This window comes from Oryzias latipes, chromosome 9 (assembly GCF_002234675.1).
Source record: "Oryzias latipes chromosome 9, ASM223467v1".
In the NCBI taxonomy this organism is placed as follows: domain Eukaryota; kingdom Metazoa; phylum Chordata; class Actinopteri; order Beloniformes; family Adrianichthyidae; genus Oryzias; species Oryzias latipes.
Genome location: NC_019867.2, coordinates 4274486 through 4290708, shown reverse-complemented (window position 1 = coordinate 4290708; position 16223 = coordinate 4274486). Strand labels below are relative to the sequence as shown.

At 40.8% G+C, this 16223-nt stretch overlaps 1 protein-coding gene across 1 annotated transcript in view; it reads right to left on the bottom strand.

Annotated features, from left to right (window-relative positions):
- LOC101160243 (transmembrane protein 132C) overlaps window positions 1–15880 on the bottom strand; it is a 239825-nt gene extending 223945 nt beyond the window's left edge. The window contains exon 1 of the mRNA XM_020705714.2: window positions 15171–15880. Within this exon, the coding sequence (XP_020561373.2) occupies window positions 15171–15246 (76 nt within the window). The 5' untranslated portion in view covers window positions 15247–15880. The remainder of the gene's footprint in view (window positions 1–15170) is intronic.
- Between the last annotated feature and the right edge of the window lie 343 nt (window positions 15881–16223).

The window sequence follows — 16223 nt, the reverse complement described above, 5'->3', positions numbered from 1 at the left end:
TTTTTTTTGACAGCTTTTTTTTTTACTAAAAACGTGAATATTGCAGCAGTTCAGCGTCAAACTGGACCTTAAAGTTTAAAAGATTTCTGTCAAAGGTGCCTTTTTCTGATGCTTACTGTACATGATAGCAAGTACCTGGACACAGATACACAAGCATTTAGGCGTTTGTTCCATCAAGGACAAAAGCTAAAAGACACGCCGGCAAATGGATTTCTGTTTGCGTCTGAAGTGCATGTCACGCTCCACTAACATAATACTCTTTGCCTTTTCCTTTTTTCCTGCCTCTGTCCGCATGCGGTTTCAGGTTTGAAATCAATTTGGCTTAGATGAAAGTTTTCAATTTCATTAGCTTGATCAAATGGAGCCCTGTTAACAGGCGCCGGTAATAGAAAATCATTTAGGCTGAGCAGCTCACACACTCAAAAGGCTGGTTGAGAGGCGATCAGAAAAAGAGAGTCAGAAAGACGAGGAGGACGACAAAAGGTACAAAATATGTACAAGAGTCAAAAGAAGAAAAGGTACAAAATATGAAAAGGATGGAGAAAATGAGGGTGGCTTTGAAAACCTGATGGTGAAAAACAAAAAAAACGAGACAGCAGGCAATAGTTTGAGAGAGAAAAACAGGGGAAGAGGAAGAACAGATATCAGACAAGTGAAGAAAAATGACAGATGACCTAATGTGGATGAATAAATGAAGATGTTATCAAACGCAAAGACCAAAAGTAAATGAAAAACCTGAAGGGAATACATAGTTTGCTGAGGACTCGTCCACTAAATCTTCTCACCTAAAGAAATCTTTTCTAGAAGATTACATTTTTGTTCAGATTTGCCAAAAGAAACTATTTTCTCCAAGTATTTCATTAAAAAAAAAACTATGAAACGCCACACAGACCATTTTAATTAAAGTCCACAGCTATACAAGGACCTTTATTTTTTTAAATAACACTGCAAGTCTATTTGAAAGTAAATACTGACCTTTTCTGAAGCTCAAAAACACAATTTTACTTGAAATGCAATCTAATAGCCTTCTGTGCCTTATTGTTATTTTTGTTGTGTGTGTTTTTTTCCTTTAAAATTTAGATTCAACTTCATATGGAGGGCACGTTTGCTTTCACAGAAGTCAAAGTACTCAAAGTACTTTAAAATAAATGAATAAATCATGAAAATAATATTGAATATTGTAATGGTAACAAAATCACAGATTGACATTGCACAAAAATACGCAGAGGAAAACAGTTCATAAAATCAAATCTAAGGAAAATGTAAAAAATACTTTTAATCAAAGTGGAAAAACATGAGTTTTGATTTCTTTAGTAAAAACCTCCACACTGGATGAAGCCCTCCCATCCTCAGCCAAGCCGTTCCACAAGCAATGCCCATTCAGCCAATGTAGTGTTGCAGCATTGGATGTCAATGCTTCGAGCTGTAGGAAGCCCAGATCTTCTTACACTGCAATTCTCAGACTTTTTTTTCCCCCTCATAAATTCAGGCATGAAGGGGGTTAATGTTGACAACTGCCAACAAGGGGCTGAGTTATCAGGTGAAATTTGACTGTATTAGCTCATGGCCACGTTTGCATCGGGTTTAAGTTGCACCAAAATGTCTTGAGCCACCTGCCCGCTGAAGTCGAGCCTAAAAGCTTGGAGCTGTAGTCATTAGCTGACAAGTCTAACCCCCAACAAACAATCCTCTTGGTTTTGTCCGCAACTAACAAACTAACTACTTGGGCAACAAATGCAACAATTATCTATCAAGTTCTGGCTTCATAGTATGATTCTGGAGGATCCCCGCATACCCTTTCTGCACAAGCTACCAGTAAATTCATTCTCAGGAAACTTTGGGAAACACTAAATGGTGGAAATGAAACCGAACTTCACTCTTAACTCCTGCAAGTCTGGTCCAACTGGGAAGCAGATCTTGGAATGCTACCCCAAATACCTCTAAACAAGAAGTGAATATCTTCATAGATGCATCTGAAAGAGGTTATGGAGCAATTCCTTTGACAGGAAGGTAAACCCGCCCATCAACTTTGTACAATCCACAGTTGCTCCTGAATACCTGCTACCTATTCCTTATATGAAACTCTGAAGATCTCAACTGAACTGGCAAACTTTTTGAGAAATCCACTGGCCAGTCCTGTTGAGCGTTTTGACTATGTTCACACGGGGGGGAGGGTCACAATCTTGCCATTACAAGTTGGTTTCAGGAATACAGAAGTTGAATGAGGATTGGATCTCAAATTATTTAGACTCTATGGATAATCCAGCAGATGATCTGACAAGAGAAGAGACTTTAAACAAACTTAATGAGCCTAACAGAAGGTCACAAGAACCACCCTATCTGATCCATAGCCCAGACACATGGCCAAAGAAGTCAAACCCAAAGGCCATTTGATGATAAATCTGTGCAAGGCAATATTCTGTGACATACTCTGCAACTGTGTGCAAAAGTATTCAAGAATACATCGACAGGGGCTTACAAATGATAGAACACAGGCTTCACAAACAGTCCCATCTCGCCACTGAGTGCTAATAGTTATTGTATATTAACATACGGCACACTTAAAATCCTTTAATTTTCTCAAAGTGTGAACTTTATGTATGATTTCTGTTTGTCTTGATCTTGAATTTTTCTGTGGCACAATGCATTTTGAAAACTGTCAAACTGTTTTACTAGGACGTTGGTAAACTACAAAGTGCCACAGCTTGATGGATTGTTGGAGTACTGCAGATATCAGGGTCTCACTAAAAATTGAGTATCTGCTTTCTTATTTTATCTTTTATTATGAACAATGTTGAGAGATATAATCATTGTGAATGAGTTGAACAAAGTCTGTTTTGTGGCACTCGCTGCAAAGGTTGAATATTGCAGATAAAAGAGGCGTGGATGAACAACACAGTTTGCTAGAAAACTTCCCATCAATCCATCTGACTAATCATCCGCCTCTTGGTCCTCTGACTGTCCCAGACTGTTGCTTAATGTGTCCTGTAATCTGGTACACCTGATGACCTAATGGAAATGGAATGCTCATTAATAAAGTCCAAAAATATGGTACTGCCAAGCAGATACTGTGACCTTTTAACAAGCTCTGCTCCTTTAGACTATCTGCTAGCTGCCTCTTTCAGTCAGGATTTGCTTGCTTCCACTTGCCCCGGAACCTAAAACAAAATATCAATGGAATTTGTTAGAATGAGTCGTTGCCTTGGACCAGGAGTGTCAAACTTCAGGCCTCGAGGGCTGGCCTCCTGCTGGTTTCCCAGAAACCCTGCCTCAGCTGCTGCTGATTACCTGGATCAGGTGTGTTTAGCCAGGAAGGAGCTTCAGTGGTAGCTTGGTTGGAAAACATGTTTGACACCAGATCTCAAGGCCCAGATTCCGACACCCCTGTCCTACACAGTGCTTCAGCTCATCACTGTATCCAGTTGTCCTTAATGCTGCACATTCCTTCACTCATGTCCTTATCCAGACGTGTGACAACGACTTGCAGCTCCGAGGGTCAGAGGGCGTGTCCGCAGAGTTGCAGCAATCATACTGGATTTTTGGAGGACAAGAGGCCGTTCGCAAACACCCTCATATTTCTACTTTTTTTTTTTTTAATACGTTTTCTTTTTAAGATGGCTCTCTTAAAATATAGTCTGAATTTTTTTTTAAAATGTTTTCATATGGGGCTTTTTAATCCCACAGATTTAAAAAACAAAAAATAAAAAAAAGTGTGAAATGACACATACCAACATGTTTCATGACAGGTTTTCATAAAATGCAAGAAGAATGATGTATAAGACAAAGAACAGCAAACAACTAAAAATATTTTTTTTCGCAGTCATTGTTCCCGCCTTAATGTGTTAATGTCAAAGAATAACCGTCAAACTAGTTTCTTTTTCCCGATATTAAAACCACAGTGCATGGACGTTTTGCTTTTTCATTTCCTCATCGAGACGTTTCAGTTTGCTGCACACGCAAAACAGACACATGAACAAGATAATAACAATAATAATCTGGGATTAAACCAAGTATATCAAGATATGGAGCACTTTTTTTCTTCCTAAAAAGGGTATAAACTAATAATAAACTCATTGACTTTCATTACCGTCACACTGGCAGGTTTCTTTTAAAAATCTGTATATTATTACTATTTTTTCATAACATGCAATCCTATAAACATGCAAACAAAGAGACGCATCAGATGAAACGTTTCGGGGCCTTTTCTTTGCAAACAAAAGCAAAAATGTTTGAATAAATCTTATAGTGGCAAGTTTCCATCGAGTCTGATGATAATGATCCGGCCGTATCTCCAGCACACACACACACACACGTGAACGCTTTCACACACAGTGTGCAACTAATCAACCAAGTGAAGCTAATGCGGGGGGAAATGTGTTGCTGATTAGCTCAACCTTAAACCCCAAGACATGACTTCTGGACCCGCACTCACAGCTGCAAACACACACACACAACACTGGCGCTCGTGCTAAGGCATGCACATAGAAAATTAGTCTGGCTATTCATGCTAATCTGAGGGAAAATGACTTGCTCATTAGTGAGACCCTTAAACCTCTCGACATGGCTTTGAAAGCCATGCAGCCTCACAGACTGTACACAAAAACTCTGGCTCCCACACCCCCGACTGCACACACACTCACACAAGCTTACAGGAAACGAGTTGGACCGTTCAAGCTAATCAGCTGACTTTCAGGAAAGATGTGTGAGCACTACAAATAACTGAATATCAAACCCAGCTGAGAGAAATCAGAGATATAGTCATGTGGAAACGCGCACATTGACACCACCGACACGGTCTAGATGTCCCTTCTGTCTGCAACGACGCGAGGTCAGGACCCCTGACCAAAACAGAAACCCCCCCAGTGCCTGAGAATGATGGCAGAAACAAAGCAGATGTTTGCCCCTGGTGTCCCGCACGTGGCAAGACTCATCTCCATGGCGACCGAAACAACATAGGTGACATGTGCGGAACGTTTGTCTAACATTGCTGGACATGTTGAAGGGTTTTTCCATAGCAGGAAGAATTGGGGCAAAAATCCTAAAACAAAAGGGAAGGGTAATTCAATCCCTCAATATTTTCAGTAAAAGTCACTTGCTGGTGTTTGTCAGAGGAACAAACAGCATCTAAAACTTGACTGCTAACACCTGTCAGCGGCCAGAGTAAAGAGGCTTCATCCTTTTTGTCCCGGAACAGAGAATACATCATCTTCGCCTTTGCTTTTTATGAGTCGTCACGCTGAAACCACTAAAGCTACATTGTGCTAGAAAAGACCCAATCAGGACAAAGTGTTCAGACTCTGGAATTATGGGGAGAGCGATGTACTTCTCGGGATTTGTCTTTTCCGCTGCTGCGCAACCAGCCAGCCTGTGACTCAAGACACTGAAATGAGTGATAGAAGACAGATATTGGAAATTCTTTGAAATCTTTTAGCCTCTTCCTAAAAATACTACTGAAGTTTTGATATGTGTTTTGTGGAATTTTGCCTTCAGGTTTTTCACCAATCGCCTCATTCCAGCATTGTATTAGCCATCAGTTCTCCTCAGTATTTCTGCTGCCAGCTTTCCAATGTTTGGTGCCAGATCCTTGTCTGTGCTTTGTTCACATCCCTGCCAAGGTTTCCCTTAACCGCTATTTTTGTCGACTACCTTCCACTGTAGGGCCATGCTTTTGTTTTTGTTTTATTGTTTTGCTTGTTTTTTTTCCTTTAGTAAAAGCTGATTTTTGTTCCTCGTCCAGTCATCCCCTGCATGTTTTCTGTGTTGGCTCGATGAATGCTTTCATTGTAAATCAACATGATTCTTTTAATGACCAAACTGGACCAAATTTTACAACTTGCTGTGATCCTCTGAAGTGCAAAGCACTTTGATGCACTTGATTTGAAATATGTCAACTTGGTTTTTTTTCTTGACAAGCCAAAAAAATTCTCTCGTTGTCTAAATATTATTTGATTTCCAGTATTTCCCTTATTAGAAGCAGTGTAAAACCAAAAAAGAGATGAATCAAAGAGCTGTGCTGAAGTTTTTAGAAGCGTTTAGAAACGGAATTTGAAAGACATTTTCATGGATAAAAAATGAGCAAACTAAAATAAACAAATGTTTGCAATCAGTGTTTACTATTCCTTATCAACATAAATGAAGTATCTGAATATAAAGTATACGTTGTTATGGCATATGTTGGTCCAAGGTGGAAAGACAAATCTGTCTTGATGTGTGGACGAGCGTGTTGCACGATTGTAAATATGGTCTGTCCACGGCCCGGAAGCTTTGTCCGCCAGATTACCGATAAAAGGAAGTGACAGAGGATGAATACTGTGGCGGAGCGAAGATAAAATCTTCACCTCTGTCAGTGTCTTCAATCCGCTCGTCTTCTCGCTCCTCTGAGTGATGACAGGAGGAGTTAGTCTTCTTAAGGCGATGCCAGCTGATTCTGCGGCTTATCGCCTTCCTACATGAGTGTCTGTGTACATATGCTGTTCAATCGCACATCTGAACGCTGGAAAAACACGCCAAGCGCACATCAAGTCGGACATCTCTGTTTCACTGAAATACCAGATGTATTCCGTGATTTTAAAAGCTGTTCTATATTTTGACATTTCTACACTCACAGTCAAAGTAAAACGATAGTGTGGAAAATGCAAAAGTTTTCTTGCAGGTTTAAAAAGTTGGATTGGTTCAAAAATGAAAAGTACCTTTGTTTGGTTGTTTGATTTGATAAGTTTTCAAAAAATGATTTTACTGCAGGTGCCTGTACAGCTATGGTTTCTAAACTCCCCCCACCCGGACTGGTACTAGTCTGTGGAACAGTTTGCAATAGGCCGAAAAGGAAAAACAAGAAACTTGGCCTACATTTTTTCCTGCTCATTTATAATCTGATTCTAAATGGTAAAATGGTGTATACTTATATAGCGCTTTCTACCTTCTTATGAAGGCCCAAAGCGCTTTACAGTCACAGTCCCATTCACCCATGCACACACACATTCACACACTGGCGGTGGCTCCACTGCCAAACACTGGCGCCAACCTCCCACCAGAGGCAAGGTGGGGTTCAGTGTCTTGCCCAAGGACACTTCGACACATGGGCGTGCAAGGCGGGAATCGAACCTGCAATAATACGATCATGTGTCTACCGCCCTGCCGCTGCACCATGGCCGCCCGTTCTAAAGGAAGTTTTATTTTGGAAAACTACTGGGTTCTCCACATCCGACACTTGGCTAGGTCACATGTTTAAAATCCATCTGATACTTTCTGAAAGCAGCTTTGCCAAATGCTAAATCAAAGCTAGTATAGTTGACAAAAAACAACGTATTTGGAAAGTTTCTTTCCAAATATGTGCCTTTTTTGCGAGAAAAAAGGAAACGGAAAAGGTCAAAATAAAAGAAAGCCACATTTAACAGACAAAAACCAGGAGTCTTTACTCTAAATGTGAATTTACTGTGACAGCTGTTTCCACACAGCAATATAATAATAATAACAATAATGCATGATATTTGGCAACTAGCCGTCTAATTTTACGAGTAGGCTGCTAACAAAGGTGCTAAAGCAGTGGAATCAGGTTTATTATTATATTTAGAAAATAACAGTTTTTGTGACAATTTTTCTTTTTGTATCTATCCGTTGCACCTAAAAATTTTGCTTCCACTTCGCCAGTTACAGGTCAAGGATAAGTTTACGTTGCATAAAAAAATTTGTATGCAATTTGCTGCAGATATTTCACAGAGGAGGAAGAAGTATAGACCTTAACATCAAAGGTTGAGGGAAACTGGAAACTAAAAAAAAAAAAAATAACCAGACGCTGACTTCAGCCAGTCCGTGACATTGAACCAGTCCATGGCCTAAAAAAGGTTCGGAACCGCTGTTGTACGAAGCACTTTCTTTCATCTGCAATAAAATCATATATATATTATTCATGTAGGGCTGTCAGAAACAAAAGAGAATAAGATAAATTGGTTTATAAAACATAGGTATATATTAGACAAAAAGAAAAGTCTGAACTGGCAAAAAAAAAGACAAAAATAGTGAAGAGTCCACTTCTTCTAATACCCCCACTTTTGTTTTTCCCGTCCCCATGACCTTCTCCAACACATCTCTCAGGCTTCCTCTCTGCTCTACCCGCTCACTGTCACCATGACAAAAAGGCTGTGAGTGTCTGTGTGCATGCGTGTCTCAGGGGCTGAAAGACACACCATTAGAGCATAATTTACCAACAATATGGTAGTTAGAAGCCTCACATCTCACTAACTCAAATATTTCACGTCGGGGAAACATCCCTTGTCTGACTGACAATTCGTTCTGTTTCTTTTCAAAGAGCCAGCTTTAATTGTGTCTGAATGCTGTATATGAACGTCTGCGAGTGCGCGCATGAGTGATCCGAGCGCGTGGCCCTGAATGAAACCATTGAGACACAAAGAAAGCAGGGGAGAAAGAGCAGCATATAGAGAGGGCAGGAAAAAAAAGACCAGCAGCGGCGTGTGTGTCACTGATTTTATGTCACTAATAATTAATGCTCTGTATTGCATGAGTAATGGTGCAAAGAGCTGACATTCTGCTACAGGTTAACAGCGTAGTGCAAAACGCACTCAACCACAGAGGCAGGCACACACGGAGACACACACACACACACACACACAACATGAATGGTGCCTTTTTCTTTTTTCCTGTCAATGTGACATGTAAAATATGACTGTGTAGAAATTGCAGCAACTCCAGCTAATGCTGTGAGCTTTCATCTTTTAAAGTCAGCACCTACTCCATCAGAAACTCACATTTTGCAAAGAAAGCAAGTAAGAGAAAAAAATGGCGACTTCAACAAAGGTGATGGAGGATGAAATGATCCACTGAACACTGAGGTAATCTCTTTAAAATTACCCAAGCGCTAATGCACACGCTAGTCGAACCGCGGGCCGTGACTGATGAGATTTCCTGATAAACACATTTCAAATGGCTCCAGTCAGTCAAACATTTCCCTGCATGAGGTCTGGAGGAAAAGGCTGCATCTTTAAAAGCCGATCTGCCTCTGACAGCATTGTGGGAGAAAAATCAACGCATCTGGAATGTCCTTTTAACACTTTAAACCGGAAAAGTCACCGGCGACACCTAAATAAAACACTTTTAGACGTATCATAGATTTTGGTTTATGCGATCAACTTGAATCCACGGATTTTGATGCGGAGAACAACAGCTTTTTATCATTATGCAACACAACACGAACAAAGTGTTGCATGCCAGTGCAAAGCCGCTTTGCGTCAAGACAGAATCCGCTGATTTACGTTGACTGCGTGAACACTTCACTGCTGGAAAATGTTGCATATCAGGCTGCGTTTATTGGCTTCATCATCCGCTGGAGTTACGTTCAATGCGTAGACAGTCGATGAGTTACAGTAGTCAAAATATGTGAACACTGGAACTAAAGTTTCGCTGTAAAATGGTTGAACAATTTTTGGAAATGCCAAAGTGCTCAGCGTTGTGCAGACTGGAAATCAAATGCATCATTCCATAAAATTTATTGAAAATGAAAAAGAATCATATTCATAATCATAATCATATAAAGAACTCAAAAACTTGAGGACTATTTGTAACACTGAGCTACATTTAGCTTTAGTTTAACCAGCATTGCTGGAAAACTTTATAAAAGTCCAATTTATTTTAAGAGTTAAGCAGTTTTCTAATAGCCTTCGTGTTCAGAAACAATTATCAAACATTGAGCTTTGGTGACATTCGAGGCTGTAAAAGTAAGGCATGTTAGAGCAGGTTAAGATCAGAATCACTTCATATGTTATCAACCCCTCCAGAAGAGGACAAAAATAGATCAAGTTAACAAATTTAAATATTTATCATCTGCTGCTAATCGGCTGATGCTGAGTTTGTACGAGTCTGACACAGATTTAAAAGCTCTTATGTGCCTGAAAGTTAAAGAGAATGTCCTAATTTTAAGTCATTTAAGATGTTTTGCATTTAAAAGATAACAGTTTAGGAGGATTCAAAGATAAAAATACATCAAGTCAATGATCTCTTATTGCTTTGCCGTTTCTTTAGTGCAATCTTTCGTAACTTAAGCATAACTTTTCACAATGATGCTGCTATTGTGAATTTATTGATTTAAAGTCCTGCATTAGTACAGCAGCAAATATTAACTAGTGCAACACTGAAAAAGGGGAGGGGAAAAAAACAAAGAAAGTTCAAAGAACTTTAGTTTACTTCACAGGAAACAATATGTCATTAAATATAAGTTTTGTCAACAAAAGTTCCTTACATCACGAAACATATGGGGAATCATTCTACTGTTCACACTCTGACACAGGAAGTGATGTCAGACATCAAAATTGTTCACTTTGTTTCCTATGTCAATGATTTATTTTGTATTTTAGGCCTTAAAATCCTGTTTTTGATATCTCCAATTTTTAGTTTGTTTTCAGTGGTTTTCCAAATTTTATTTGCAAAGGCAGAAATTTAGAGAAGAATGTTTAATGGACCTGTGGGAGGGGCTAAGCCATTTATAAAGGGTACTTTTTCCAGTTCCAGAGAGGCTGGTGTTGGTTACACTGGTGTAAGAAGCCTTTGCATAAGTGATGGTGGTGTTTTACTTCTTTTTTTAGGGACCAAAAAACATGTCTTATTTTATTTATTTATTGTAATTTTTGGCTGTGCCCCCCTCCCCCTTTTTTTAGCATCTTTTGTCCTACGTTTAGAAGACGACTGTTAATAACCCTGTCAAGCGGTCCTTATGCCCCCTATTAAACATATTTTAAGCCAGTTTTTGTGATTTTAAAGTTATAAGAAACGTCACAAGGTAAATACAAGCAGTTTTATTTAGATCTGCGGTCCCCAACCTTTTTTGGGCCGCTGATCGGTTTAATGTTCGACAATATTTTTACAAACCGACCTATACGAGACTGAAGTGGACATGTATTTAATTTTTTCTAGCTTCCAGTTTTCCTTAACATCTGAGGGTAAAGTTTGTCTTCAACCTCTAAAACATCTGTAGCTGCTTTAAACTTCATTTGTACACTAGATTTCAAGTAGGAACCTTTAAATGTGATGTAGATTTTTTCCATGACTCAGAACTGTTACACTGGAAGCTAGAGTGAAAAAAAAAATAAAATAAACGACAACTTGATCTCTTAGGTTCCGCCTTTCCCTCCTTTTAGGCACCGCATAATTAATAATGTCAACCTAGAGTCGGCCTCGGCAGCGTGTCTGCTTTTACCCCACAAAAACAATATCCAAACTTTTACAAAGATGGGGGCGGTGCTGGCAGCGCAGATCTTCCTGGAAGGGGCTGTTCTCACTGGTCTACAACAGCTCGTTTTCGTGGATTGGGAGGGCCGCAGGATTTTAGAGAAATGAGAAATGCAGGAACTGAATAAATTACTGTTTTGGGGTTTTCCTTTCGTGAGGAATGAACATTATAATACACTTAAAAGCTCAAAAATGGATTTTGCATGATATTTAAATGCAGTTTGGAATGACAGACTGCAGTCACAACAGCAGACAGACACATCATACCAAGTCTAGCTTTAGCTACAGTGAACAGCAGCAGTTTGCTATAATTTCTAATTTTTTTCTAATAAATCCCAGGTTCCACCACTGTTGCAGTGAATCTTCCAACCATTTCACATTTTTGATTTGAGAGCTGATGTCAATGCAATGACATGTTCACAAATCTCTTCAGTTTTTGTCCAGAAAACAATCCAAATGTGAAGCTTAAATGTAAATCCTTGTTTAATTGAAGAAAGAATCGATATTTCACGGCCTGCGTGTTGACAGAAGACAGGATCAGGCTAAAGCTGATAGATGAAGCTGCAAAAACTGAATGGTCAGATGTACAGACTCTGCCCACAGCAGTTCTGCTCCGAAACCCTCATTGACTTTCTTCCCTGTGAGCCTTCAACAGTGAACACACACACCTCTTTTCTTTGCTTTCACAATGACATCCTGATGATGACCTGGATGATGAAATGCCGGGATGATGCAATTAGAAAGAAACTGCCTGACATAAAAACAGAGGTTTGATAAAACCGACAAACAGGGTGGCATGTGGGAAAACCACAAATGAATATGTGGTGTTGTGTGGAATAATTAAGAGGGGCAGATAATTGGGATTGAAAGCTGTAAGTTTGCTTTGACAGTCCAGCAGACACTTCTGTAGAGGAATGCTCAGATCTTCCATCCATCCTTGTCTAAACCCACTCTATCCCTTGTGGGGTCACAGGGTTGCCTGAGCCCGTCCCTGCTACTGTTGGGCAAAGGCGAGGTACAGCCTGGACCGGTGGCCTGCCTGTTGCAGGGCCACACAATCACACACACCTAGGGGAATTTAGAGTCACCAATCAACCGAGGAAGGATGTTTTTTGGGCTGCGGGAGGAAGCCGGATTGTCCAGCATGTACACAAACTTCACACAGGGATTTGAACCATGCTGTGAGCAAGAGTGCTTCCCACTGCGCCACTGTGCAAGCCCACTCAGATCTTTCACATCTTTATTTCAGATCAGTCCTTCTGGAGATGTTATAGTTGCTGTTTGGGGGAAATATTGCAATAAATGAGCACAAGGATGGGGGAAAAAAAAGAAAAAAGGCAAACAGTCTTCTCTGAATATCATATATTGATAAACTCCTTTCTCCCATCACTTTACCAGAGTTTTTTTTAGCATTTTTATCATTTCTTGCAGAAAATGCACCGTCTTTAATTCAGTATGTACTATATAACTGTGGGGAACCGCATCAGGGTTCACCTGCAGGTAAATCTGACCACTATCTTTAGGTGGGCCAGAGTTCTTCATTTAGTTAACCCATAAGACCCCAGACCGATTTTTCCTTAAAGGAAAATTGTGCAAGATACACAGACCAAGTGGACCAAAGAATACATTTTTTGGTGTTCCTCTGTGATGTCACCATGGGTTCTTATGGGCTAGAAAACACGTGTCAAACTCAAGGCCCGGGGGCCAAATGTGGCCCTCCATTTCATTTTATGTGGCCCGCAAGCGCATAAAAGTTTTTCATTTCTTAAAATAAAATAAAAAAATTGTTGTGTATTTATTCATATCTAGGGGGAATCGGACTTGAAATATTGGATCGTGCAACTATACATTAGGACTTAAACACTGTCCATATAACCTAACCTGACAGAATGAAATTTAAAAGGATTTCTGCTAAAGTAACAAACATGTTTTTTTATGCAACTGTAACTGTCACATTAAAAAGTTATAATACATGAATAATGAGTTATTTAACATTAAGGAGAAGTTACGTTTATTTTTCATTACATTTAGTTACATGTATAAGTTTTGTCTGGGCCTTTGAGGACAGCCACTATGCTGATGTGGCCCTCAGTGAAAAAGAGTTTGCCTAGTAAACAATGCAGACTGCAGGAAACAAAGCCTTGTGGGCCCAACAGTCCAGGAGAAAAGTTTCAGTCACAGTTACTGTCTGTTTAAATTAAGAATAGTTCTTTTTTGTATTTATGTTTTAAATTCAAAGACTTACACCTAACTTTTTTTAAGTGAAAGAGTTTTCGTTTTCCAGTCAAACAATGGAACAAACGTGTTGAATAAGAGGTCCACATGATGGTGAACTCGCTGTTGCAATTGAAAAGACATCGAGGTAAACCCGGATGGGTTTTTAACTGGGCCAGAGTTTCCCTTGTCTAATAAAATCGTTTAACCACAGTTCAGATGTGATGGGTCTCGCTGTGTGCGCATGAGAGCGAGGCAGAACAAGAAAGGAGAAATGCAAGGAGGGGAAGCAGCTACCAGTGGAGAGATTCAGCAGCCGGAGATAATATAAATTCGCTGGCGGTCTCTGGACACGAAGCGCTTTTGTGTTCCATCACACACAGAGCGCCAGACAAGAGCAGAGGGTCGGGGAAGGAGAGGAAGAGGGGAGATGTTTGAGCAAATCCAGTCCTTGGTCACTCGGTGGCTTCTCAGCCACAGCCGTTTTCCTTCGCGTCCCCCTGTTCAGAGTCCGTCGCTTGTTTGTGTTCCGCGCGCCGCGACGACCCTGCGCTCCGGAGCGCACAACGCAGCCTCTGTGCGCTGCCCGGCGGAGCGTGAGCGTCCAGGCTGATTAAAACGCGCAAAGCCGACCAACCGCGCATTCGGTAAAACACAGACAGGACTGAGGAGGAACAGCAGAACTGGTGTCATTTGTGCGGAAAACAAAGGCTGCGTGTGCCATGGTGCGCTCTGATCGGCTGTTCATGCGCTATTTTTTTTATCTCCCCGTGGATAAAATGAGGATCTGTTCCTCGACCTGCACATGAACCGTTTAGTAATCGTTCAAGTAAACGTTGCATCCAATTTCATGTGAATAGAGCAGCTGATTGGGCGACTTCAGGGTCCCCACAGACAAGGAAGTTACTGCAAGAATGTATCTGACCCATCATTAATTGAGACCACTGAACCGGTTTAACTCGATTGTATTTATTAAAATGAAAACTTCTGCAAGCAAACCAATCATGGGAAAAACAACCCCGTCTTTATCCAAGTTTGGATTTCAGGGAAAGCAAAAGTTTTTATTTTTTGTAATTATACGAGGAGAATATCACAGGCCATCCATGCCGGTACCGCAGAAACTCCGGCAGGCTGAGGAGACAGCCGATCCTCCATTCATGGGAAAGACCTCACAAGAACAACAAGAAAAAAATCCTGGGGTCACACAAGGGACACGCATCAGCTCTGAACTCCCACAGCTCATGTCGGGCTTTTTTACCATGAAGATATAGATTAGACGCTGGCTTTGCAGCCACAGCTGCCTCAGAAACTGTTTAAGACACCAACATTTAAAAAGCATCAGTCATCGTTATTCCCGCAGACGCGCGTAAAGGGATTTATGAAATAATAGCTGGAAATATCTTTTTGAAAGATTCAATAACTTGTAAACTGGAGAAAGTTGTTAATTTTTTAGTCATGCTGATGGAGAAGGAATATATGGTGAACTAAGTTTGAGCCAAAAGTTCAGCCAAAAACTGCAACCTCTAAATACGTAGAACATCTCCGCTGTGGTTCCATCTATGTGGTGATCAACATAATATAGGAAGAAATCTAACTTATATTGTTTTAAAACTTGTTAGGAACACACAGAAAAAGGCTATAAAAAAGAACACATCGGTACTCCTGAGGTAATGGGGGGAACTTTGAGTCAGCAGCGAAAAGTTTCCACCTCCACCTCTTACCTTTCCATAAGACCAGAAGGAGCATCGTCTTCCAGAGGCGACATCCCAGCAGCGCGCCTCTCTTGACCCGCTCCATACCTCCTGCCAACTTAAACCAGCAGAACTGTTCGAGGAAATTGGGTAAAATCTGTTTGTTTTTTTTAGATTTCCTTTTGTAAAAAAAAAATGCCACTATCGCACTGGTGCCATCAATAATCTCATTTTCTGTCCAAACTGCGTCCCTTTGCCTTCGCCAAAAATTTGATTCGGAGAAAACTATAAATCCATATGTATTCAGCGACAAAACGGAAGAATCGCGTCGTGGACCCTTCCCGTCACGCCTGGCTTTAGTGTGAACCCCTTCCCTCTTCCCACCGTGCGCTCCTCTGTGTCATGTATCCAGACGGGATGGTCAAAGGTGCGCAGACCTCAGTGTCAATGCCTTTGTTACCCTTTCCGCTCCTCCAAAGTTTAAAAAGTGTCTCGAACTCTCCAGCATGCACTGAAAAAGAAGTTCACTTCCAAACCCATTTAAAACTGCCGATTGATGCTCCTGCGTTTGGGGGGAAACAAATCCAAAATCCGCTCGCTGAGAAGCTGCTCCTCTCTCCCTGTCCTCCTTCCCCGCTCTGTGTCCACTGACTCCTCTCCTCTCTCCGCGCAAGTGTTCCTCTGCGCTCAACTTGAGAGTGAACACAGTCGTGATGGAGGGAGGAGAGGACAAAAGAGCTCTGACGCTTCCACCAGCCGGTAGAGCAGCAGAGGGGTGAGGGGGTGGTGGGGGGCGAAATTGAAGGGCGGGATTTGGGGACAAGAGTGGCAGTTTAGCAGCCAATAGAGTGCGTAAAACCTCTTCTTTTTGCTTGTGTCTGCCTCTTTTGGATGAGTGGATCACTTCTTGGGGTTTTGTCGGTGTTTAAAGAAAAACAAAATGATTAAACTTCAAGGATTTTAATAAAAAGTTGGAGACTAAAAATCTGAAAAGATTCTAAACATGATCCAAACTGCTTTTCTTGTCTTCTGTCATGTGTGTGTTGGCTTCACGGTGCACGCCTTCGTGCGTTGTTTATCCTT